This window comes from Adelges cooleyi, unplaced genomic scaffold (assembly GCF_023614345.1).
Source record: "Adelges cooleyi isolate 19-005CV unplaced genomic scaffold, UGA_ACOO_1.1 ACOO_flye_CR_arks_rails_tigmint_CR_PRNA_651, whole genome shotgun sequence".
In the NCBI taxonomy this organism is placed as follows: Eukaryota; Metazoa; Arthropoda; class Insecta; order Hemiptera; family Adelgidae; genus Adelges; species Adelges cooleyi.
In genome coordinates, this window is record NW_026096352.1 from 14,436,054 (window position 1) to 14,463,161 (window position 27,108).

Below are 27,108 nucleotides of genomic sequence, written 5' to 3' on the forward strand. Positions count from 1 at the left end.
TTTGTGTGCTTGATGTATTTTGCATTATCTATTTGTACGACCTCGCAAGGCTGGATGGTTTTTTTTTTTTTGGTAATAGAAAATTACCACTAGGCAACGTTACAAATGTCCTCTCCCGTACCTAGTCATTATATTGCGCCACTGGGTTATGCGGCCCGACGAAAAACAGTATAATAATATTATTATTATTGTACAACAAGAATAATGGTAAACACAAGACGGACGCGCGTTCCAAAGCCCTTCGCCACAGTGATGCAACACCGTGCGCGTTCGGTACGCGATTAGGCTAATTTATTATATCTCTCACTCTCCTCCGACTCTGTTTCTCTATGGCCATGACGACACTGTCGAATAATAGATTCGGAAGACACCGATCCGAAGGCGATAACAATGATAATAATATTCACTAAAACCGACGTGATCTTCTCTGAGAGATGATACTACATATAGGTATTACCTATATGTTTTTCATTTTTACTGCGATACATAACTATATCAACAGTTATGTGTGTGTGTTATCATCTAAACAATAATAAAATATTGTATTAATCCGAATAATAATAATTGTAATTCACGGTGAAAACGGACGGACGGCGCGGCTTGGTTTTTTAATGGGTTTTCTTTGTTTAGGAACGAGAGGGGAAAAAAAACTCATTCGTGCGCCGAAGACGCCGCCGTCGATTCGGATGCTTCGGAAACTAGTTTGATCTCAAGAAATCGTTTGCCGTAAGCACCTACCAATTATTTTTCAGTATTCCACTCCTTCCGCTATAAACATAGATTTTTTTTTTTATCCACTATCGGTACACCGGTTTTTTATTAAGCCGGCGAGAACACACCGGCTACTCTATACGACCGATACACTTATATTATATTTAAAACGAAAACTACCTGTCGGCCGGTTCAACGGACAGCCGACGTTGCCGCGGTAATTAGTCCATCGACTGGCGTGTACACGAGTAAAGGAGAAAAATAACAGAGCAACAGTAGAAGAAGAAGAAGAAGAAACAGCCGAAGATAATAACGATGTAACACACACATATATATATATATAAGAACGAGAAGGAAATCGCGTCGGTAGTGATGCGTAAGTGAAGGGTTACAAAAAAAAAAAAAAACTGTATCACGAAGGCAAAATCAAATTACCCGACCGAAAGGGAGAGAAAAAAAAAAGACTGGACGAAGACACGGTGTGTATAAAAACAAGTAAAGCTACCGAAGAAAATAATTAGTGTTGTACGACGGACGAGCAAGGTCGTGTGGCCGTGGCCAGGGCACCAGAGCACCGTCGGATACTATGTGCGGCAGGTGTGAACGTTGGGAAGAAAAATTGGATTTTTCCCTATAAAAACCATATGGATTTTCAAATTACATATCACCTATAGTCGGTTACCTGTGAAAATGTAAAATGATTCAGGCCCCCGACCATGTAACCGTGTGATATTTAATCACAAAGTGTTTCCAAAGAGGATATCGTAGAAAATTCAGCACACAGATATATAATACATAATACATTTGATTGCCAAGTCACAAGTGTACATACTGTGAGGATGAAAACCTTATCACATGAAAATATGTTTAGAACAGTTATAAATTAAGGTGATAACACAGAATCACAAATATATATATCTGCATGTGATTCAGCATGTTTTTAGTACCGAGGACTATATTTTGATAAGATCCAATAGTTCCTATGTGTTGTACGGCTGCATGGCTGCATCCTATTTCAATCCGTATGCGCGTTCTATACACTGTACTATTGGGTTCAGTGCATTGTCGATATTCCCAGGCGACCAAATATGGTTATGTATTTTATTTTGAGAACAACCCGGCAACCGTGTATACTGTGAAAAATTGACCGAACTCAAATTCAGCTGGTCTATCCGTGACGACGAAACATCTCCAGTGTAAATAAAATAATACCGCAATTTCGGAAAGTGGGAACCCGTGTGAACTCGAGGATGATTTTTTTAGTTTTATTATTATTATCATCTATTAATTGCAACGCTGTTTGAACCGCGTCGGTCTGAATGCAATTTTGTTCGCATGGGCTTGAATATATATTATTATTATTATTATGATATTATCATTATATATGTTATAGATAAATATTACTGCGATAGTTGGGATATTTCGTTGTGGTCCGCATTTGGGCCCGAGGGCGATCCGGTTTATTTAGATATATTTTTTTATTTGTTGTTCCGTCAAGTCAGCACGTATCCCTTGTGGCCGTAATAAATCCGACCCGGTCGTTGTTATCAATGCGATAACCGAGCCCGGCCGGAGTAGGTTAAAAATAATATATTATAATATCAAAATTAATACCGTGTAAGTTTTTGGGCGGCCGTCGACACCTACCTATATTTTTTATGCTGGCACGTATCGACCATATATACCTATTATAATATAGTCCAATCGGAATACCTATGTAATTACATCCGGATCTTTTCCCGCAATCGTCCGTTGGTCATGAACACAAAGTGAACCGTACAACCGTACATAGCAATAGCCGGAAAATATAATAATATGTACAAGTAGAGGTACACAACTTATTGACAGAAGAATGGGCATATCACAGAGATTGCCGGTATAGTCTCCTCCACCAAAAACTAAAATATGTCCTTCTGGGCTGGTTATGTATTGAGTTTTTATTTTTTTTACTATATACTCTAGTACGGTTAATAGGCTACTTTTCCCTGGTTATTATTAACCTATCCGCCGGGCCACTGTAATTGAATAACAACGTTATTTCGACCGGGACAGATTTACCTGTAACGGCCACGAGGGATATAAGCGCAAACGAAGGGGAAAAATACAGCTAGAGGATCGCCTCGGGCCACATTCGAACCAGAATAATGTTATTCTCTTCGGTCGTATTATGGTAATTATATTTGAACCGATAAAATTGCATTTGGGTTGCGGTCCACGTCCACTTAAACATTGTGCCACCTTCATTCAGTCTTGAAATTAAATCATCAGTCATTTCGCGCCACATAACACAATGTTGCCTAGAAATGTTAAGTAGTTATATGTCTCGAAAACCATAATAAAAATAACGATATATTAGTAACCTAACCGTAACGCGTTCCAATAATTTGGACAAATTTCCATATAGCCTTTGTCCTCCCTGTTCACACCACTTGGATAACTTTAAAAAACAGTAATTTTGACTTAGCCCCAAACGCCTCAGAATTATTCCGGTTAAAATGAGCTAAGACACCCAACGTTAGGTATAGTACACATTAGTTTGGAAACTGCGTTTGACAAGCCATTGTGTTATAAAGATACCCTTTGAAATGGTAATATGTTACACATTATTTTGCTTCTTTGATTATATATTATGATTAGGTATATCGTTGAATATTTAAATACTGTACAATATGTTATATGGTATTATGTAGACTGCTCGTTTGGTGTTCATCAAACTGTTTCGCCAATAAATGTGCATACATAATATACATATATATGTGTATATATTATAGCCTCCGGTCTTGTCGACAGACTTGAGATAAATTACTCGTCCACAGTACCATAACCGACCAATCTATGTCGTCGATACTGTACACACACACCCTGTTGTGATGGACAAGGAAACCGACTGCCCCGTTGGCCGGTTTCATGTGAGTTTAACGAAAAAATAATAACAATATGAATACCCCGAGAGAAAAGAGCGACGGATAATTTTTTTATATATTTTTGTTTAGTTTTTTTACTAACGGTTTATGTTTGGACTGTATGGTTTATGACCAGGGCCGTCCGCCGGAAACCCCCAAAAAAAAAGACTCTGTCGTTTGTTTGCCCGTCGCACGTCACGTGTTTGTTCGGCGTTTTCAATTTCCACCGCCTTTCCGTTGTGCAAATAGAAAAACACGGAAAATGCCTTTAAACAAAACAACACTATGCCGACATTTTGGAAATCGACTTGCCCGCGCCTTAGCCGTCAACCCGCGGTGTTAGCCGGGTGCCGCGCTGTGCCCACAATAATACGCCCTTATAATAATATTATAGTCCTTGTGTCGCAATATAACACAGCAACACCGGGGATAGGCGGATTGGATTTTCCCCGGTCGAGAGATAATATACATACCTATATCCAAACGCAAAATAAAAAGGTGGCTTATCTAAAAGACGGGCCGCCGCCGCCACAGGGACGATTATTGTAAGGTCCTCGAGGAATTCGGCAGTATCCAAAGAAATCCTCGGAGATGTGTACCGAATACCTATACCTACACGTTTTCGGTGTTAATATTTTCGAGTGTGGGGCTTCGGTACAGAATATTTAATATAATTTCCAAACAAAGACCGAGCACGAATAAAACAGTTTGCGTCAATATCCGATATCGATTCAATGGTATATTTTCTCATATTTTTACAGTCGACCACTCAATTGCAATGCGATATTCTTTTTTTTTATTTATATTCAATATCGTCTCTCGCGAATCCCGGAGGCACGTCATATTATTATCATCGTCTAGCCCACAGGTTGAAAACCGGGATAGAATTCCTTGCTTTCCGTTTGCACCGTGTACACAATATAATAAAACGGCGCATTGTCCCATCAATGCTTTTTCACCAGCGCTGAAAGCGTTTTAGATTTGATTTAATATCTACGTTTGAACAATGATAATAGGTATGAAAGACATAAGGCGGCAAAATAGCCCACAGTGTGACAGACATATTGTTGATTTCATCTGACGTGTGACTTGCTCGATGTTACACATGTCTCAGGTCAGTGTGACCAATAAATGAAAAAATAATCCTTCTGTTAGTCGGTGTGGTCAAATAAATTTAATCAAACATCTGTAATGTTATCATCACCATCGCGTTAAGGTTAGGGTTTGCATTGAAGCATTGAAATTGGGTACCTACGTTTTTTCCAACTCTACCCGAACTTGGCAATGGACAGATTGACAAGATTTTCAAGATAGTCATTGCACATTGATTATGCGTGGTCGGAATTAGAATTTACCGACCGGATCACAATAAGCCGGCCGTATTGGGTTCGGTGCATATTAGCACAGAGTCTTTATAGCGGCTGAAGATTATAGAGCAGGGACCGAGATCACCGACGCCGATCTGCGCCACCAAGAACGAAACGACCAGCCCCATTATTTCCAATGATACTATTCGGCGAATAATCTGTTTTTATTTAATATTTTCCCACACACAGCGGCAGCGGGTTGTTAATAACAATTTCAGGGTGTAATATTGGATTTCTCGACCACGGTAAACATAACGTTTATTTTCAATTATCCCGGTAAAAGTCATCAGGCCAGCATATAGTCCGGATCGCAAAGATCTAAGTTCTAATCGTCGTAGCTCTATCGGGTCATCCCGCGCACATGTCGCGCAAACCGAACAAAAGACTGCGAAGAAAAGCTCTACTTGAATACACGACCACTTGTTGTATACGTGCCCGATTAAATTCGGCACCGCCATTGTTTCAACGACAACAATGTCTTTGGAGAATATCTTTGGAAGACGTCTCTCATTGTCCGTGGCACGAAACACTAGTATCTCACCCGCATGTGTGAATCTCTCGGCGGACAGATGGGTCCTGGAAACACTGCTGTATTGTCATTGTGTGATGATGATGGCTTTGTCTCTGGTCAAAAATCCATCATCGTTTAAGTGTAGGTACAGGCGCGATTGTTCTACAACGCAGAACGAGGCAAGACGAACCGCCAACAATAAACTTGCGAAACACGGATATTGGTTTTCGAATGGACCGGGGCATGGAACGGTTGAAGTTTACCGGTGAACATAATAACAATATATTATTGTGTAGCTGTTTCTTATACATATACATAATACTGCGGATGCCGTTTTCGGTTTATAATGCGGCAAACGGAACCGAGACGGACGGCAAAAGTGTATATTGGCCGAGGTCAATATACACAGGACCTGTACGACGATATTGATCTTACCTAACGTCGGTGTGACGGTTTTTTTTATGTTGAGAATTAAAACATTTTCGCAGCAGAGTACCAGCAATATAGTAGTGCTGGAACGCTGTTGTACACAAAAAAATATAAACATGGGTTTCATCATGCAGCAGTACTGCAGCCGTGATATATTATACACAATCTATACCACCTATACATTAATATGGGTAGGTTCAACCGGTATCGATGATCGAATACAATATTAATAATAATAATAATAATAATAATATGCGGCTGTCTCGTGGCTTAGGGCTACCGCGCGGGGAAGGAGGAAAACAATGTGGACGCACAATATATTTAAATGATATTTTTTCCGTATAATACTATATGGTATTGTACGGACATAATAATGTGCAACTTGGAGCAACAACGAACGTCTAACGATAAATCACGAACCGAATTGAATCACGAATTGAATTATACACGAGACAGGCGTACACACGGCCGGACACCCTAGGCTATATACCGGCCGGGTCTCGTCATCGTCCGGATTCGATTCTATTTTTTTAATTACACGTTTTTTTCCTCCAAGGATCGTAAATCGCCTGGGTCCCGCTGAAAACCGAAAAAAAACCCTCGGGGGACTCGTCGGGTCGGTGTCTAAGTACGGGTACGAAGGAGCAGGTGCGGGGGAGGACGTTTCATTGAAGAAAACACAACAGCTGCTACACACGAACCGTTTTGTACCGCGTTTGTATACCGATTCTATTTGTAGGTATCTATTTATTATTGGGTACAGTAAGGTGGTTCATCGGTATGGACCGAGGCACGCTTCGAAAAGTATATAAAAACCCTCAAAGGTCAAAATTCCAATTTCGCGTTTTGTTCAATGCCAACAATATATAATAATACCACCTATGTACCATGCTCGAGTAACCGCCAGACGAGAGACAGTCTACCGCGCCAGACACATCGTTTTATTTCCGTCCGGCCGTTTCTTCCACATCTCACTCCGGTTGGCTTCTTTAGAGTTTTTCCCTTTTCGTTAACATTTTTATTTTTTTTTTTGTCGCCGCTACTCTATTTATAAGTCACACAGACAAATAAATTTAGACCAACGTTCGTCCAAGCACGTACAAAGACCCCCCGGGGCTGTGGCGACGGCTAAGACGGTCGGTCACTTCCGCTTCTGAACACACACACACACACACAGTAGCCCGACACGGTTCCCCGCGGATAAAAACTAAATTAAAAAAACCACGGTACACAAAAATTTAGTATTTCAAAGCTTCTTTAGCTCACTCGGCCAAAAACAATAGACATTTGTCTAATCAGTGTGACCGCATGAATATTATTGTACAAACTCCTTACCGGTCATAAGATTCCAATGATAACCATACAAACTAGATTGCTAACTAGTGATAAGAATAGAAGTGGACGTCCGCCATTTTTGTGGGACTTAAGCGCGTATACAATAATATACATATATATTATATGGGAGATCTATATAATATATATATATATATATATACTTACCTACCTGTGTGATTCTGTGTTATCAAATTAACTTATAATAACTGTTATTAACATATTTTCATTTGATAGGGTTCTAATACCCACAAAGACGGCGAAAAATGGCACCTACACTTAGCATTCTAGTTGGAGAATCAGGGTAGGCAGTGCTGTGAAGATAATCGCCATTTTTTCTCTTATACCAGGCGACACTGTTAATTTCTTATCAGGAAAATTTGTAAAATCAGTTTTGGCAGCAATAGATACAACGGTTGATTCATTGCTACACTGATGCTCTCGACAATTTTACCGATTTTGACTATCTCTATTTGGTTATTCTGTGACATAATATTATACGAATTTTACGCTTGACGCTGTGGTCACACTGATTTCATTTTCAGTCATGCGACGCCGTGGTTTTTGTTGAGTGGCCTATCTGTTTTTCTGTAGAACGGTGATAAAAATTATAATCGATTGCTAAACGATGGCTAATATTATAATATATATATATACTGAAAAATAAATTATTCAAATATACGGCATATGGTCGTTGCTTTTTTTGGAATAAAGTTCCTTTTTTTGTGGCAGACGGAGTGGTTATACGATAAGTGTGTTAAAAGTTATCGTTGTTTTAGTGTCTCTAAAAAAATATAAATAAATCCCTGAAAATTTGATGAGATATTGGAGCGAAAAAAAAAATGTTATAGATGCAATAATTATTATCATCGCAGCAGAACATTGGCGACGATAAAAACGGAAAAATTAGCAATGTGTGTGTGTTTTTTAAAACATATTTATAGTATTTACCTACCTTCTGCTCTTTTTTATTATTATTATTGTTATTGTTACCTATTATACTGGTTTTTTTTTTTTTTTTTTACTGTCCTTTTTCGAAATTATTTTTTCCAATTACGCGTCGCCGTCCGTAAAGAACAGAATTTCATAGTTTTTTACGGTTTCCGAAGGTATAGAAGGTGGGGAAGGGTGGAGGGGAAATGTATAAAAAGTGTATGTACTCGAAATATCACTGTAACATAACTTTGCGACGCGTCCCGGTCATTACCGGGATGGCTCGACGGTATATATAATAATAATAATCAAGTGTATATATCTTCTTCGGGAGCAAAACAAACCGTGTGAAATGCGGGTTAGGTTTCAAATTCCCCACCCCGGTCCACCCCTACGTTAAGTGTCCCCTCGGCGCGCACAACCCGTATAATACATATATATAGTGTTATTGTTATTATAGAACTTAAACGACATTACAGGTATATAAAAGTACACAAACCGTACTTTGGTTTTTTTTTTTTTAATTTTATTATCACAACATAATAAAGTATAATATGTATTTGCTTTGTCTCGTTTTTTTACTTGATGCACCGTATTATATATAGGTATATGTCTTTAAAGGGAACGCATCTATAGGGTCGTATAATTTCTTTGGTTCTAAATAGTCCAGAGCTCCAAGACTCTCTCTCCAAGGACTAGACGATTTTATAATAAAAGTAATCAAAATCGGACGATTGAAAGCGTTGTAAAATAGTTTATATTTTTGGTCGTTGCTTGTATATACATATATATATATATGTCTAGTTGGAACTTTGATGAACGTTGGGTTACAGACAAGAGCGTGTGTAGCATCGAATGATGTGAGCTTAAACAAAAATAATATTATTAAGTATCATAACACAAAACAGGCGATTACAAGACGGCATACAGATGGGCCCCTCTCAAACGCATATGGGTAATAAAATATAGTAAAATATACATTATTATTATTATTACTATGTGTTCAGCGTTGTGGGTCCTTTTGAAATTTGAAACTTGAACGCGACGCCAAGAATAACGAGGACTAAGTTATCGCGTACATTTGTTATTATAGTAATTTGTTTTTTTTTGTTTGTTTTTTGTTGCTTACAAATAATTCAATTCCATTTGTATTTCCGAACACGACGAGCCTCTGCGCGCGGGTTCTGCGAAACTCAACTTCCCAAAATCGCATTACACCGAGACGGGAAATTATATTGTATAAAATATATCGTTTTGCCGGTGCACACGTACCTATACCTACATAACAGTATAATATCTGTACATATATATTACCCCTTTAGAATGCCATTTCTTAAATGCTATATCGTCGGAATTAATACGGTTTAAAAACTTTTCTAATTTTGCACTTGCACCTCCTATATAAAAGGCGGCGGCGGCGGTTTTTTGATTAACTCCAAACCATTAATCCCCCCCGCGACTTTATTGTCATTACCATTCAATTACAACTTTCCCAACCCCCCCGCAAAATGTTTATCAGTACCATCAACACGTGTATAGGTAGGTATATGCCTATTGGCTATGATCTGGAAAATTTCTGTACTTACTTGTTCATCGTTTCCCGAACCGTCCTGAATGACCTAACCCGTTACGAAACCGTTTTTCAATTATGATTGCTATATGGAAATACCCGCTTTGTTCTGTTTGTTTTTTGTTTTTCCGACCGTCCGTTTCGCGGTAATCTCCTTAAGTAAGTCTGATGCGCCGGATAACTCTTGTGTTCGAGGTCAATGCGCGCACAACGAGATAGATGTGTACCTACCTATAAGTAATAGGCCACCTTAAACAGACTCAATAATAATATATTCTTCTAACAGGTGGTGCAATTCGACGACCTGTTATATTATTATGATTGGAAACAGACAATCGACAAACGCGATTCTCTCACGGATAACCCAAAATCCTATTGCGGTGTACCTACTTATGGGCATTGCGCTTATCTCGTTCCGCGTCACATCTTCTTCACCGGCACTTGGGTAGCATTATTGTCTGTGTACTATTTATTTTAGATCATTACCCTTGTTGTTATCCGTCGAAGAACCGCCGCCAACGGCAACCGGTGGCAACAATAATATGATGAGCCTATACACATTATAGGTACTCAGTTGCTGGTGCGCCGTGCTTGGGCCTATAGATTTTCGAAAAATACTATAGAAATAATTTTCAATCACTCGATAAACGTTCATCGCATTTCCTCCAACGGCAAATAAAAATTCATTCAATGCGGACAATATTAGCTATAAAATAAAAAAATTACAATAGCAAGTCTCCAATAATGGTATATTAAAATAAATTGCCATTACTTAATCCAACCGAATTGCTAACGAACCTATTTCATTTTAATAGGAGATTACGTTTTTAAATATATATATATATATATATATGTTCTTTAAGGGCTAAGACAACGATAACGCGCTAATAGGGCTATTATTATTTGGCGTCGGCCTATTATTTTATGGAGACAAAGCCATAAAACAGAGAGCGATTGATTCGATTTTCTTTGGGCCTAACTAATAACTTAGTACTTAGTACTTAGGGTCACTTAATAATAATTTATACATCTTTTGCCGCACACTTTCTATCGTCGGCCCGCACTTTTAGTCGTAAAAAAGTCGATGACTTCTTCTTCTCGTCCGGTTCGTTTTTATTACAGCCCTTTTTAACGCTAAATTTATTGGCGGCGTCGTTGGAAAAGATAAAAAAAAAATTATCTTTTTACTCGACCGAGCAGAAGCCGGACATGTGTGTTTACAAATGGAACTGCCGTAAAACTAGATCGTTGTAAAAAAAAAAAATTCAAAAAAACCGTCTTGCTAACGGAAAGTAATTGGTTGGCGGAAACACTAAAAAAAAATATCCTTTTTATCATTATTATTTATTTAACTAACGCAATTTAACAATTTTATGTATTATAATATTATTAAAAAATCATTTCAGGGCAACTCGAGAAACGTTAGTGGTATATGTACATTGTACAAAATTAGACAACATACAAATTTTATTTTATTTTTTCCAGTACTCTATCGACTTTTAAAACTTAACTTATATGCCTTTACAGAGGTTGGCAAATAGTATAGAAGTTAAATTTAACAGTCCAGAAGTAAAATAATAATAGCTTGAGAATAGTCTAGCCCGGATCTTTGAGTTATGGTTACAGTGTGTGCTTGTAGTAAGCTAGGTTTATTATGCATACATGTATTGGCCGAATGAACGTGGAGAGAGAGAGAGAGAGATGAAACGACATTCCACTAGAATGTGTGCATGCATAATTTAACGGACAAATTTTTATAATATTATTATTATATTATATACATAATATATATTGTATCTATTGACGTTCTACAAGACAATTAGAACATGTTTTTTTTAAGTGTTTTGTACCCGCTATACTTAAGCTCAATAAAGTAGACGGCCTACCCTTGCTGGACGGCGTGAGGGCGATTATGGTGAAATAATTTCAACACATTATACATAATATATACATATGCGGTTATCAAGAGCCCCGGAGGTATCAAAAGGGCGACGAGGGATGCTCGAAGACAACCTTTAGAGAAACAGCGACTCTTGAAAATGTCATTACCGCCGGTTATAATATAATGGATCCAGCGTCAACTTTATAATGTATACAATATGAATATGATGATTCGACGGTATGGAAATATTGGTTGTGGAAAAATACAAATTTAATCTCAAAAAGAAAATACAAAAACGTCGAAAAAAAAACCAAACAAAATAGGCCATAGAACATTAATACTCGTTAATCAAAACGGTTGAATAACAAATAGGTTAAATACAAATTAACAAACATCTGTTTATCTGTTTGACCGTTTAAAGTGTTATTATAATAATCCTTCTGAGCTACAGCTAAAAAGGACATTTGTTGAGATTATGCGACGCAGATATACATACCCGATTAATACCCGAAATAATAAATATTTAAATTCGGTTTTAGAAAGTTATAATAACATTCATAAAGAAGTAAAAAAAAAAATAGATTTGTGTAAATGTAAATGCAAACATATTATTACAAAAATAACCATATCTATTTATAATTGCTTACACATTTCAAAAGAACGCCATTGGAAAATTATAGTGTCTCCGTCTTTGGAGGGACTTGCTCGGCCTTTGTGTGAAAACTATCATTTTTTATTATGATAATCTTGTACACAGTTTGTAACAGCTCCCCGAGATGGTCTGGCGTCGATAACAATTAGACGCCTTATTTCCCCCCCCCTTCAAATGTATCGACACGGGATGTTTAATTTATTTGTTTTTTTATACCCATCTTCGGCTTCAGAAAAATCTCGGCTATGCCACTGTAAACGGAATGTGCGTGTAACATATTATTGTGTGTGAATATATAAAACAAACTTTATATTAATTAGGTACCTTGTTATAATATAGGCTGTTGTCGGGACGATCGAAGATAACCCGGTGTTATTTATATTATATACATCTTAAATCCTATATAAACTTATTGAAACATTATTATATATTATTTTCGAATCGTGTTCGCCCCGGGGTGGCCGGACGGTTAAGTGCAAGCCGACATGTTATTTTCAATAATACAACTTTATTATCTCCCCCCCCCCACCCCGAGTGTCATCGTCGATATCCGTTTCCAGTCCTCCCCTCGAGGCTCGATTCCCTCCCTTATTGTCTCCACACGAAATTTGATCAACTAACAGCTAAAAACAGTCTGTTGTATTTTATTTTTGTGGTTAAGAGTTTTTTTTTTTTTTTAAACATTTTATTTCTTTATTATATATCTAATATGCATAACCACAAGTGTTGCCTAAGATTTTCCTAAACTACTAATAGTGAATTTAAAAAGAGGGAACAACATAATATTGCATTGTAAGCGAACCGTCAGTTGGGTACGGTTGTGTGGGTGATGAACTTGTAATTAAATCAGACATTACAGCAATAAATGTAACACAATAATTAAATGTATCATAGTTATATTATATGTCGATATGTATATGTATTATTGAAATAATGTGGTTTTACAGCATAAATTAAAAACGTTAAGAAAAATTTAATTAGTTGGGTTTTAACAAAAAAATGTTAAATTTTTTACCCAGGTTTTAATCAGTCGTATTCGTTTTTTTTAAATTTTATTTAATTACGCTTACTAAGTATTATTTTTTATGATTAAAACATAAAAAAAAAAATGTATACACATAAACCGCGTATAAGACTATTTTTTAATTAAAATAAAATATACACATTTTTGTGGTTTTATTTTTATATATTTTATAAATTAGTAAATAATATATTTTTACTCGTTTTAAGCTATCCTTTTAGAAAAAAATATGACCGGTGTAGTTTTTAAAAAAAAGTGTACATTTATTATTTAAAACAATATTGTGAATTTGAAAGAAGAAAATGCAAGTGTTTTTTTGTATAATATAATTTTCATACTTTTAACCGGTAATCTTAGCTTTCTGTAGATCATTTTTTTTTTTTTTTGAGGGGATGATAATCAAAACTTCTGAGATGTTTAGCATTTCTAGGGGGTGGAGGGGGGGGGTATGAAATATGAGTAATAATAATAATTATTGATGTTTTTTTTTTTTTTATTTAATACCGTCAAAGCCCGGACAGACTTGTTGATGAATAGGTGGTTTTCATTTTGGTAAACTATTTCATTCGTCCGGATTACTTATTATTATCATCATCGTCGACGTTATTATTAAATACGCTTATAATAATAATTATTGTAATATTTTCGACACGCGGCGGCAAGGATGAAAATAAATATTAATAATAATCAAAAGAGCCTCCTCCTTTTGGAGAGCACACAAAACACACACACATAAGACGCTGCACAAAAGACATCACGACCGAGCTCGTTGTTATTCAAATCGAGTAAATATTATTGTTGTTCGCGTGTAAAATAATAAACCCTTTTTTTTTATTAATATTTTTCTAGTCGATAGAGCAAATCCACTCGTGTGAAACACCTCTCTCATTCGACGATGACTTTCGGTTTGTGAAATTCTACACACGCGCGCCCATTTTTTACACATATAAACAAGTTTAATATTATTCAATATAATAATTATATATTTATAAGTACACACACACACACACACACACAGTGTCTAACATATACAGGAGGGTGTACCGCTGAGATTTTGTAAGACTATTATTGACAGTTGGAGTAATCTCGGGGTTTTGAAAAACAGGAGGAGACGCGCTGCGGCGGCACAAAACATCTTTTTGTCTATTTGTTTGTAATCGGATAGTATTAATTATTCTTAGTAAATCCCCGTGAAACGACGACGTGATCGGATTCACATGGCCGTTTGTATACGAGACGGTTTAGTCCGATTTCAATTAATTATTATTTTGATTTTAACATTAAGACCGGAGTCGTTCCGGGATAGAACGTTCATAATCTCTACCTACTACCGGACGGATAAGACTTCTACGAAACGGGTCCGAATTTTCATTTCTCTAATACTACTATTGTGAGTCCGCAATTTAATACCAATACACATAGCCTATACCAACTGATTGAACTGTTTTCTTAGTACACACTGATTGGAAAGCGACGGCGCTTTCATCTGGGCGGCACTGAAATTTACTTGTATTAATCCAATACCGTATCAAAATTGTATTGTTGTCTTTCTGTCTTTATGTTTTTTTTTTTACATTTATATAATTACAAATTATAAATGTGATATCGTTAAAATATAATGCACAATGTTTTACAAGGAGATTATATGATGGAAAAAAAAAGCAAACCGAGCCATAAAATAACGTAGGTATTGCAAAACCGGAAGAGTGCTTGAATTTGTTATTAATTTACATAATAAAAATACACCGCTGTTGTTCTCGATCACTTGAAGCAATAACTTAACTGCGCGAAATGTATTTTAAACGTTGGCAAATACCGATTGAATAGTTTTCTACTTAAACTTTATTACGTACCTACCTACCCCGTCAGGAGTTAATGTTTTTAGTTGAATCGTTTAAAACTTGACCATTTAAAGTGCTAAACCCAAGATGGTGCGAATTGAGATTCACCTAGGCCTAGAAATATAAGGATTTAGTGTTTTTAACTTTCAGGAAAAGGTATTAAATTCGCTAAACGTTTGTGGAAATTCTATAAAATCCGCGGTTTTATGCCGTTACCTGTTTATGCAATTTTTTTTCTGAAATCGAATTAATATACATATTATATAAATCTTTCTCAAAACTAATAATATTATAATTATTACAAAATTTCAGCCATGCACCGCTCCTGCAAGCGCAGAGTGCATAATAATAATTGTATACGGCCGGTGTCAAATTGAATAAATTACTAAGTATTAAAAATATAATATTATCTTTTAGGGAAAAAATAAAAAAAAATATTGCAAGGAGGAATAATTTATAGTTTTTTTTTCGTTGGTAGTTTGACTATGATTTTATATTTTTTTTTTAATATATTTTGATCTCGAATCTCCGCGGCAACGGTTACCAAAAAGAAAATATTATAACAGCATAACCAATTTAAGCTCTTTCAAAGCGTACGCCGAGGAATGTATAAATATATATATATATTTAATTGTATTAATAATTCATCGGGCGGCCAGAGTAGGTATTATAAACGTGTGATCGGCCAAGCGCCTCTTTATAATAATAATAATATGTATGTACCTAAGTATGGCATGTAGTTATGTATAATATAATGTTATTTATATTAATATAATTCGTGTAATTTGCGACGGTGACGATAATCTGTCGAGACCGGTCAACACGAAATCCGGCGAACCGTTAAGCGCCGTGGCCCGTGCCAAAGAAAAAAGTGTATGAAAGAAATTCAAAAATTGGGTAAACGAAAAAAGAGAAAAAAAAATACAAGAGGGTCGGTACGGGCAAAACGACGCTCGTTGAATGTTAAATTTGTGGGGTTGATTTTGTCGTTCAAAGAGAACGACCACCCAAAGTCTAGCTACCATATTTTAAAAAGTAACTACATACATACATACATACACACATACATACATACATACATACATACAGACATACTTACTATAGATTGCATTGCAGCGACCAGTGAAAATTGATTGCTCGTGGACATTGCTTAAGAAACAAACAAAGAAAATCCGTCGACCGAAATAGTATCAAGACAAACGCGTCACCTCTCAAGCGAGATCAACATAAAAATATTAGCATACCGGTTTTAATAATATTATAACTGTTAACCGCTCGGCGGTGGCGACGAGAAACGTTGGCATATTATTATTATTAAAAAACCAATGATATCATATACATATATGTATATATATATAAGATGATAGGGTCAAGCGATACAGGAAATACCCAGACAAGTAACTTTTTAAAAACGGCCATTTTGTTGTTGTATTAAATTCGTTTTGTTCTTTAATTTTTCAACCACACGTGTATTGAAGTATTCTGTTGTATATTTTTTACAATTATGTAAACATGTTTTTCTTAGTTTAAAAAAAAAGTGATTTCCCTGATTTTTCGCCTATATAAGACTCTTCAAAACTTTTTATGCAGATAGTGTATCGCGCCGTTTGGACAATTTTTACATAAGATTTCTAAGTGCGTAAGACGTGTATTGTCAAACTTGCGCTTTCCAAGTTTCTAGGTCAACACGCTACCCTAAAATACGACCGTGTACCGCGCCGAGTAAGTATGACGGAATTGAAAAAGGGATGATTTTGTTTACATTTATAAAAAAAAATAGTTTTCACTTTGAAAATTTAGCCTTCATTGTACAATTTCAATACATACACATGCGGTTCGATAGACACTGTATATATATATATATATATATATATATCAATATAAGACCATTCGATGAGTATGAATCGTATTTTAGGCCGGCGCCAATTTTTGATAGTGAATTGGAATTTAATGGAAAATGTACTTACAATAAGCGCAGTTGACAAACAAACAAAAAATGCAACATTACTCAGAGACATTTTCGCATACCTGGTCTTATGTACAAACCCCGCGAGACACCCCAATCTAAATATTAGGGACACACACACGGGTCGTTTGCCACAGCAGTCTGTTTAACTGAATCGCAATTATACTGCACAAAGGCCGTTCCGAATAAAACGCTAATTAACATAATATCGTGTATATATATATATATACATGAACCACTTATATAACGCTTGCGTTAAGGCGGTAGCGCGTTGGCGAAGGGTAAGTATATTTATTAGACTATGATAATAAATACAATTAGGTTTTGCGTGGAGGTGACGACGAGTGGTTTTTTGTCTTCTTATTTTTCTTTTCTCTTTCGGTGCCAACACCTAACGAAAATTCGGTCCCTCTCGACCGAGGCCTAACTAACCCCTTTACTGTGTGTATTGTTGTTTTTCCACTGATTGAAACCGGATTCTTTTACACGGTCCAGTAATTTTCAATCGCTTCGATCCCAATAATTTTGAAGACGAAAACGAACCCTCCCCGTTTCGGGTCCCGACCACGACGGTACACCGCGTGACTAGTAATATAATATACCGACGGGTTATACCTATATACAAATAATTATAGCGACACGCACAAAGAACATTGTGGTCCCAGTCCATTCACCACCACCACCACCTCTACCTTTAATAATTGTTTTCGAGACCCCTCGAACAGAGCAAACAGTGTCCGATGGGGTGTGTTTATAGTATAAATATGTGCACCGGATAATTATTATTTCATCGACACGACACGATAACAATGTTACAACAACAGTGGGTAGGTAGTCCAGAGAATAAGAAATTATTATCATCATCAGTAGCAACAGTAGCAGCGCGTCTTCGAAGACCTAAAAATGTCTATTGTGACTGAAACTGCCAAACATCGTCATCGTCATCGTATTCCTCTCAGTTCTGAACTCTCATCAATATAACTATTCCTGGCAACCCCCAAAAAACTTTAACGAGACGGCGGTGTCAGAAAAAAAAAATTTAAATACTATCTTTAATTAACTCTGTCGAAGTTCCTACACTGCGCGATACCTTTTCACTCAGCTGTCAACCTATCCTTGGTAAAGGTTACATCTTATTGCAGTACATTGTAACAGAGTGCATAAATAATAACCCCCAAAAAAAATGTTGCATTATTTTTAACCACTATTAACTTCCGCGCCATGTAAAAATAATTTAAATTTTAATCGTTATTTGCTTATCGTTTGGAATCCAAATAATTTCTAAGTTCAACATCCTATGAGGAAGAATTTCGAGAATGTATCCTTTTTTGAAAATTTTTGAGTATTGCATCCGAGTAAAAACAGCCCTATATTGTTTTTTTTTCAGGTCACGTCAGAGCAGCCGCAGGTACCGAAAACCAATTCGCCCTGTTTTGTATTTTTCACTATTATTATACATTTTTCGTTTTTTCATTTCCGTTTAAACCAACCGGCAAATCTGGCCCCGACCGTGTAATACGAATCTTCACGTCGAATCCATCACGGTAGGTAGGTAGATGCGCGATCCGGTGTAAACTATGTGTACATAATTTATATACAGGTATTTATTATATTGCGCGCACAACAACAAGACCTATACATTATAATCGTTATATATTTTTGTACCTACCCGTAATGGCATAGCCGGAAATAATTTAAATGTTTTCCAGGTCGGTTAAAAACATCCACAATCCACAACTCGGCCGGACTACGGTAATTAGCGTATGAATGTATTATTATTACTACTATATAAGTAAACGCGGGAAACCTTTTTTAGTTTTAATTTTTTTTCCCCTCGACCCGAATATAGAATATAAACCGAGTACTTAAAATCGGTGTATATACCTACACCACCGGCATTTAAACCGGAAATGACAAAAATTCCTTTGAGATTACACACACACACACAATGTACAGAGTGTAATGTAGCTTGGGCGAAGGGATTGGCCCTAGTTGCCTTTGCTAAAGGAAAAAATGCCCGGATTCAAGTGCAGTGGACCCGGCATTTTATATATACAGGACTCGAGTAGGTACCCTATAATACTTAACGAGTACCCTATCTCAAGGTGACCGGCCGTTTGGTTTTTTTTATTTTTCCTTGACCAATTATACCGAAAATCATGACTTGAGCACCGGTAAACGCGGGTCTGGCCGCTCTTGTTGTGGCGAAAAACGCATTTACAATATATTATAAATTATTCTATCCTAACATACACCTAGTAATATTCACCGCAATCGTTTCGGGTAAAGACTAATTATACCGTTTTGCAAGTCACTCGACAGGTAAGTAATTAAATCTTCCATAAACGGCGGTCCGTTAACCGCCGTTCGACCGACACCGCCGATTTGGTCAAGTCTTTGTCTACGGTTCGTTTTCAAGAACCAAGGAATACCTACTTACTATAATATACTTACTTATATTTGAAACTTCTATTTGATCAAGCTCGAGTAGTTTAGGAAAACTGTACAAAATTGAACCCTCAATAGAAAGCTTTTTCAAAAGGGGGGAATTTCAAAGTTTTTATTTTTGTTAGGTACTGATTTTTGTTACACTTACCATATAGGTAGAAATGTGAAATTTTGCACAAAGATAAGGTCTTATTGTGTAACTAAAGGGAAAAATCTAAAAGTTGCAATTTTCTCGAAATTAATGCCGCTTTAGGGAGTGTAGTTCTAAATGCATGATGTGACTCACGTGAAAATTGCTTGATTAGATTAGCACGGGTTTTTATGAATAAATCACACAGCAAGAACAACTTAAATTTAATAATTGAATAATTTTATGCGGTAAACAATGGATAATGTGTGGATAAGTGGATAAGAAATCAGTTTGACCAACTATAGGCAAAACAAAATATTTACGTTTTTTTGCAAAATTTATACAAACATATTATACAGAAATATATGGGCGACAAACGTGAATAAATAATAATTACTTTAGTAATATATTAATCGGGTTGATAAGATTAAATTAAAAATTGATAAGACTTATCAATAGCTGCTTAAAAGTTGATAACGTTTTCTCCGACAAAATGGCTACCTACCGATTGTGTTGTTTACATTACAGAGCCTTTATCGTTTATCGCGGCGTTGTGTATAATATATTATTATTGTGTATTTACAAGGTATAATACTTAAAAACGAAAAAAAACGCGTGTGTACACACAGGGCTATCCGAGTGTGTATTTATGTATTTTCATCAACCGCGTTTTTATTGCCCGCCATCGACGGACATTTATCTGGAAAACGGTTCTGTTTTTGTTTTATCTCCGACCGTAAATGGTGCTGCAAGGCGCGCATATTTTGGTTGGGGTTAAAAACTCGGTAAGTGTATAATAATATTATTATTGTAAAATAAATATTTATTATTTTTGACGGTACAAAAACTCACGTACATTTTCGGCGGCGGTTTCGAAGCAGCCGCGGTACGATAAATGATAATATGATAAGTATTCGGGGGGGGGGGGCGATGATTTATCGAATTTAAGAAAAAAATAACGCGAAAATTACATATTTTACACCAGCCGGGCTCGATTATTATTATTATTGTTGTTATCATCGTATGGTAGACGGTAGTAGCTGTAGTAGTGTATATATAATAATACGACGACGACGTCTGAAGAGAGAAAAATTGTATTATTATTATCATTATTGTTGTATATTATATATGTATTTTTTCGGTTTCCCATACATGTCGATAACGATGCGCCAACGTAAATCACATTGAAAAACGGCGGTCTGTCTTGTCTCGCGGTTTTCCCTTTTGCCCTGCTTAAGTGTGTGTTTTTCTTTCTTTCATTTTTTTTGGCAACCAGAAGCAGCAGCAGCAGTAGACCTTAATATATCTACTCGTATGATAATATAGAGTACAACCGTTTTCTTTTCTTGCAACCGCAAGCGCCGCCGGACCGACAGCACCGGCCCAACCAGTTTGTTGTGTATGTTATTATGTATGATAATCTACATAGCTGATGCTGCAGCCGATGTTACTTGTGGCTGCCAAACTGGTTACCTTCGGATTATATATATATATATATATTTATTTTTGTTATAAACAGAGACGGTGAAATAGGTGTATAAAAAAAATAAAACCTATTACATCTGGGCTGGCGCGTGTGTGAGCAATAAAAGTGTAAGAAAAAAAAACATCCAAAGTCGTAATAGGTACCTAAAGGTACTACTAATCGGTCACCGTCGTCTTATCTAGGCCGTTGCCGTCGCCGCCTCCGTTTGGTCTCCAAACAATAACAATAACCAACGCACAAAACGGTATAATATGTATTATGGCCAATAAAATCAGGTACTGGGTGAACGCAGTTGTGTACTTGGGAGATTGAAAGAGGTCTGTTTTCTAGACCAAAAAAAAAATGTGTCGACTGCTAAGGATAAGTTATTAAAGTTTATAATCTGGGACGGCAGCAAAGGGTTAAAAATAATACTACCCTTCCTAGCATCTTAAATTTTTTAACTTCAATAACTTTTAGTGTAATTATCCAAAATTGGTTATCGACCAGTTAAAATGTTCAGCAAATTATTCTCAATATAAACAATTAATTAAACATGTAAATGTTACCATTTCAGATTAAAAAGCTGACTAAGCTCTAGAAAATACTAAATAAGATAAAAATTTGAATATTGTCTAATATTATCATATTATTCTGCCTCCAAGAATGAAAAATTTCAAAATTGCAATTATTGGAATAGAAAATCATTGTCTTTTGGCTTAATGAATCAAACTGTATGATCACTCTTTAAATTTGACCCCAAGATCGGGTACTTGCACACCTGTTATCATCTTATCTGCATAGATGATGTCATGGTAATCGGATTGTGGCGGTCATTGATCAATCAATAACTTGTCGCCGTCTCCATAAACGGTCACACGTCTCACGAGCAAAGTCAAAATGTTATAGAATCCGGTACCCACGCCACGTATATTTATATCCAATTTTTAAGCATATATATATATATATATATATATATATATATAAATGTATCTAATTTTGACTAATCGTTTATGTCGGCACTGCACCCGGTATCGACTGCACGACAGCCGCCTGTAAAACGTCTTACGGTCGAGAAGAATATATATAAATATTTATTTTTTATTTTTTTTAATATAGGTGTATAATTTGAATTGACTTGACTCGGGACACCGCTGTGTAATCCGTTCGGTCTGTGATCGTGCAGCTCACACGTATAACCTATCCGATTAAATTTATGTGCTCAAATTAAAACGTACAAGTCGGGCGACGATTATAGACAGTACCTATACATATTGTAATAAAAAATATAGAGGTACACACTACACACACACACACACACAGGCCGTCGGATGTATATAATTTTGTTTTTCTCATTTCCGCGCCTCTAATGACTATATTAAAGTATATTCGGTTCTTATAGAGTAGTGCTGCGCCAATCCCACGGAATCGTGTACGGTTTGTTGTACCCGCTATACCTGCTGTTGCACACCTCTATCTCTGTAGGCACGCTCAATATTATCATAATAAATCATGTCCAGTTTCAATATTGTAATAATAACAGTACACAATAGTATAGTAACGCCAAACGCGCGACCTACTCAACAATAAAATATTTAATTGTAATTTCCAGTCGAGCGGTGTGATTTATATTGTACGGGGGGCGCGATAATTTCAAACGCCCCCACACCACAAAAAATTGCATATAGGACGAGCGACTTATCGTCCTATGTCTTAACATATCCATGACAATATAATTATGATAAATTGGATTGAACGGCAAACTTACATCGGCCGCCGGTTTTCCGCCTTCGGACACGCACTCCAGCTCTATCGGTCGGTCTTCGGTGGTTGTCATGAATTCGCCCTGAAGGATCCGCGGCTGCCCGGGCGGCACCATCACGCTGAGCACGGCTTTCCTGGACCTGATGGCCGGTTCGTCGTGAACGCCCACGCCCACCTGGCACTGGTATATGCCTTCATCGTCCAACGTCACCGGGTTCACTAACAAATTGTATTCTCCTAGAGAAAAAAAAAGAAGAAAATTGTAAAAAAAAATGTAAATACTTAAAAAAAACCCATCAGTGGTCTAATCGACCGAGGTCTCCAAAGAGTCAAAGAGTCAAAGTGTCAAACGGCTAACGTTTCGAACAATATAATTTGTTTACTCTCTGGTTAGATAACGCGAGGCGTCCACGTTGTCGTTTATCTTGCAAGGTTACCCAACAGGTAATTAAGACATAGCACTTATAATAAAGACATAAAATACATAATATTGGACCAACCAAAATTATATGGTTGATGTAGGGACACGATCAATTTATAGTTGGTCCAATTAAACGTATAGGCGTTCTAGTATTTTTCTTTTTTATTATTTAGTTGTTGCATAATATTAAATGTATTTTTTTCGCAGCAGATAATAGCCCATGTAAAATATGATGTGTAGGAAAGCTTTATGTCCAAAAGATTCAGCTTATAAACTATACTATAAATATCTACAATTTTTTTGAAAATCTCTCAGGACAGTCTTGATGTATAGAACTCGAGCTCTTGCGTTACAAGTTACATATATTTATCGTGGGTGGAAACTATCGCGCGTGTAAGTGTTATATGTACATAATAATATTATAAAACGTACCGTATCATATTATAATATACGTTGTGTACAGTATAATATATTGTATTTATACATAGGTATTTATAGGTTGTTAATTAGTGCGTTTGCCTGGAAGACGTCGGTGACCGGACAAATCGAACCGGTCCTCGGCGACGGGCGATTGCCATGGTCGCGGTAGCCGGTCGACCGGTGTGTGGGGCGGCCAGAGGGGAAGGCGACAAGGGGAATGAGAAGAAGTCTGGTGGTCGTCGCCGGACAGAAGAACACCTGCCACGCGCTGGTGTCGTCCGCCGAGGGTATAATACAATTATTATTATTATTACCTGAACAGTATCCACACGCAAACACACAGAGGGAACTCTGCGGTCGTGGAGGGGAGGGCCGAGGGGAGGAAACTGGATTTATTACTTAGTCGTGTGTAGGTAATAATAATAACATACGACGGACGACGAGAGCTGGTTGTGAGAAATAATAATATTAACGCGTATAAACGGGTTTATCGAACGTAATTTTTAATTTCTATTTTCTTTTCTATACAAACCGAAGAAACTGGAGCACCGTCAAGACCGCTGGAAACGGGTACATAGGTACCTCTAGATGTGGTATGTGTAATAAGTTAGTAAGTATACTACCTAACATAAATTATAATAATCGGTCTTTGAGAATTTCGACGGCCGGCAATAGTTATTAGGCATACTTTATATTTCGCCGGTCGCATATGCCATATATTATATTATGTGTATATTATCTATACATGTACATCCGTATAGGAAACATTAAAATATTAGGCCGCGGCCACCGTGGAAAATGGTACGCGACGCCCATCCGAATAGTAGATGTAAGTATAATATTGTAATATAGTTAATGAAAAATAATGGGGGTGGGGGGAATCGAAAGCCAAAATGCGAAGCAGATAAATCGATATTATTGTTACCACTCCGACGGTGGCATCTAATATTATTTCAGGGCTATTAACGGGCGATCGACATTCCCATGTTTGTGTAATAATAATTACAATAAGAAATGGCGGCAATTTAGAGGGGGGGGGGGTTCGAGGTACTGTTTGAGGAGGTTTCCCTTCCGCCAGTAGGTAGGCATATGTTATAACAGTATAAAATCGACGACTAGAGTTTATAGTGTTCAAATTATTTTAAAAAACACCGACGGATTACTGCAAAATAATTATAATAGGTTTTGCCGCACCGAGACGCCTGATCTAAATTACTTTTTTATTTTTATTTTTTTAGTGCGTTTAATCGCGTTAAACGCTGATAAATGATCGGCGCCTTAAAAATATAAACAACAGCAATCACGCTATACGACCACTACTACTAATTCCTCCTCCTCCTCCTGGTCTATCCCGAGGGAGAGACCGAATACTGCGAAATTATAGGTTGGGGCTCGTCATAATTAAACGAGCGGATTTCGGGGTTATATAGTTTTATATTGTATCGCGGTGCATTAAGAAATTAAAATAAATCCCCGGTGTGCCGTTGGAGAACGCGTACTTACAATACATTATTAGGCCCGCAGCTACGCCAAAAGAAAAAAATATACATATATAATATTCGCTGCGTACATAAGAATATCTCGAGAGTTTAAAAACAGTTGTAAAATATGATATTTTCTTGAGACGGGCGGTTGCGCTGTGCAGTTGCAGTCGATACAGAGCCTATTAGCGTTATTATCGACTTACATAGATTGTAGTATGGTTAAGGTAGCCGCTAGTATATAAAGAAACGAAACCCAAGAAGACAATGACGAAGAATCGGCGCAAACGAAGACAGTTAATTTATTCACCGACAAATTGGTGAAACGCAGTAAAGACAAAACAGAAGTTAAATGCCAACACAAACACTACAATAATAATTACAAAAACAGTAGTACACAACGGCTATTACAACGGCACGATCAGCTGTATCTTGTGGTTTATGCCATTTTAATGCGGCTCGTTTGGAAATAATGGGCTCGACGGCTTTTAAGGCGTTCTTCGTATACTACTGCAGAAGACGTCCAGTAACGTACACCATTATATTATATCAGCTAAGTATAAATATATTTATATTGTCTTGGTTTTATGGGACAAACGTTTATTGTTAGCGCCACGTTTATACTAATCGCTTTCGCTGTTAACAAGACTCGTTATACTATGATATATTGTTTTTTATTGTCGCAGGCCACAATAATTAGGTACAATTATTGTACACAAGAGGCAATATCATTAATACTATTTGGACGTGCAGTGAATAAACCGAAGATGTAAGAAAGCTTGTAGTAGAGAACATTGTTTGGTTGCTTCTGGGTTTTTTAGTTTAACTCTGCCTCGAAATTCGTCCGCGCTAACCTATTTTAAAGCTCATAGGTTTTACTTTTTCTCACCTTAGTTCAAATACGCCCGTGTACCGTCTTAACGTCCGACTACTCTCTCATCCCTTTTTCTTCTATCATATCAGTGTCAAGTGTGATTCCGACAAATGCTTTTAGAGTGTCACTGCTGTACTTATTGTACTTGCCTACGTATAAGCTACAGATTGTAGACAGTTGTATGCTCTGACGATGGTTACGTTGTTGCTGGTATAGCACCGCCGATTTTAAAATCAGTATCTCCCCTCTAATATTTTTCGGGTTTAAGTGTTAAAATATGTTAAATTGTTTTACAACATCCTTGTTCAATAAAACTATTATCCTCGTTAATGAAAATTCAAATTGAAATACCTGGGGTCCTGGCCTGTATCATTAGATACATAATATGTCTTTAATTTTTTCTTAAACATAATGTTTTTAACGTTATTAAAACATAATTTATGCAAATCCGGTTAGGATTGTCTATTTACTATGTTGTGTTGTTTTTCTCAAACCTTCCGAAACGCGTTTTCGAAATTATCTAATTTCAAATCATCATCGTGTATGATTATATATAATATATTATTAATCCGACGGATCGAAATATAAAAGTACGGTTATTCGGATTAAGACGGTGAGATGTGATGGTGAATTCGTTTTTATAAAGAAACCAGAAGTGTATAATATTATATTAAGCGACATAGCGTGTATAATATGGTATACTATACAGGTATATACGGTTATAGTGAAGCCTGTGTTGCATTTGAATAATATTATACAGGGTGATCCATCAAAAGCAAGACGATCATTTTAAAAATTAAATATTGTTTAATAAACATTTTCGCAACTCCCTTTCGGTCCCGAATTAAATTTAGAGAATATTTTGTTTAATACATAATACACATGTTTTTCTATTGAATTAAATCGTTATCACATTTTTATTATCGTTTTAAACAGACATAACGACATATGTCTTGTGTCAAACGGGCCACCCTGTATATAATATAC

General features: G+C 36.5%; 1 protein-coding gene across 2 annotated transcripts in view; it reads right to left on the bottom strand.

The window, feature by feature from the left end:
* The window catches only part of LOC126844552 (irregular chiasm C-roughest protein-like), an 86,901-nt gene that overhangs the window by 37,734 nt on the left and 22,059 nt on the right, over positions 1 to 27,108 (bottom strand). For both annotated transcript variants that reach the window (XM_050582835.1, XM_050582834.1), the window contains exon 3: positions 22,930 to 23,162. In XM_050582835.1, the coding sequence (XP_050438792.1) occupies positions 22,930 to 23,162 (233 nt within the window). The remainder of the gene's footprint in view (positions 1 to 22,929; positions 23,163 to 27,108) is intronic.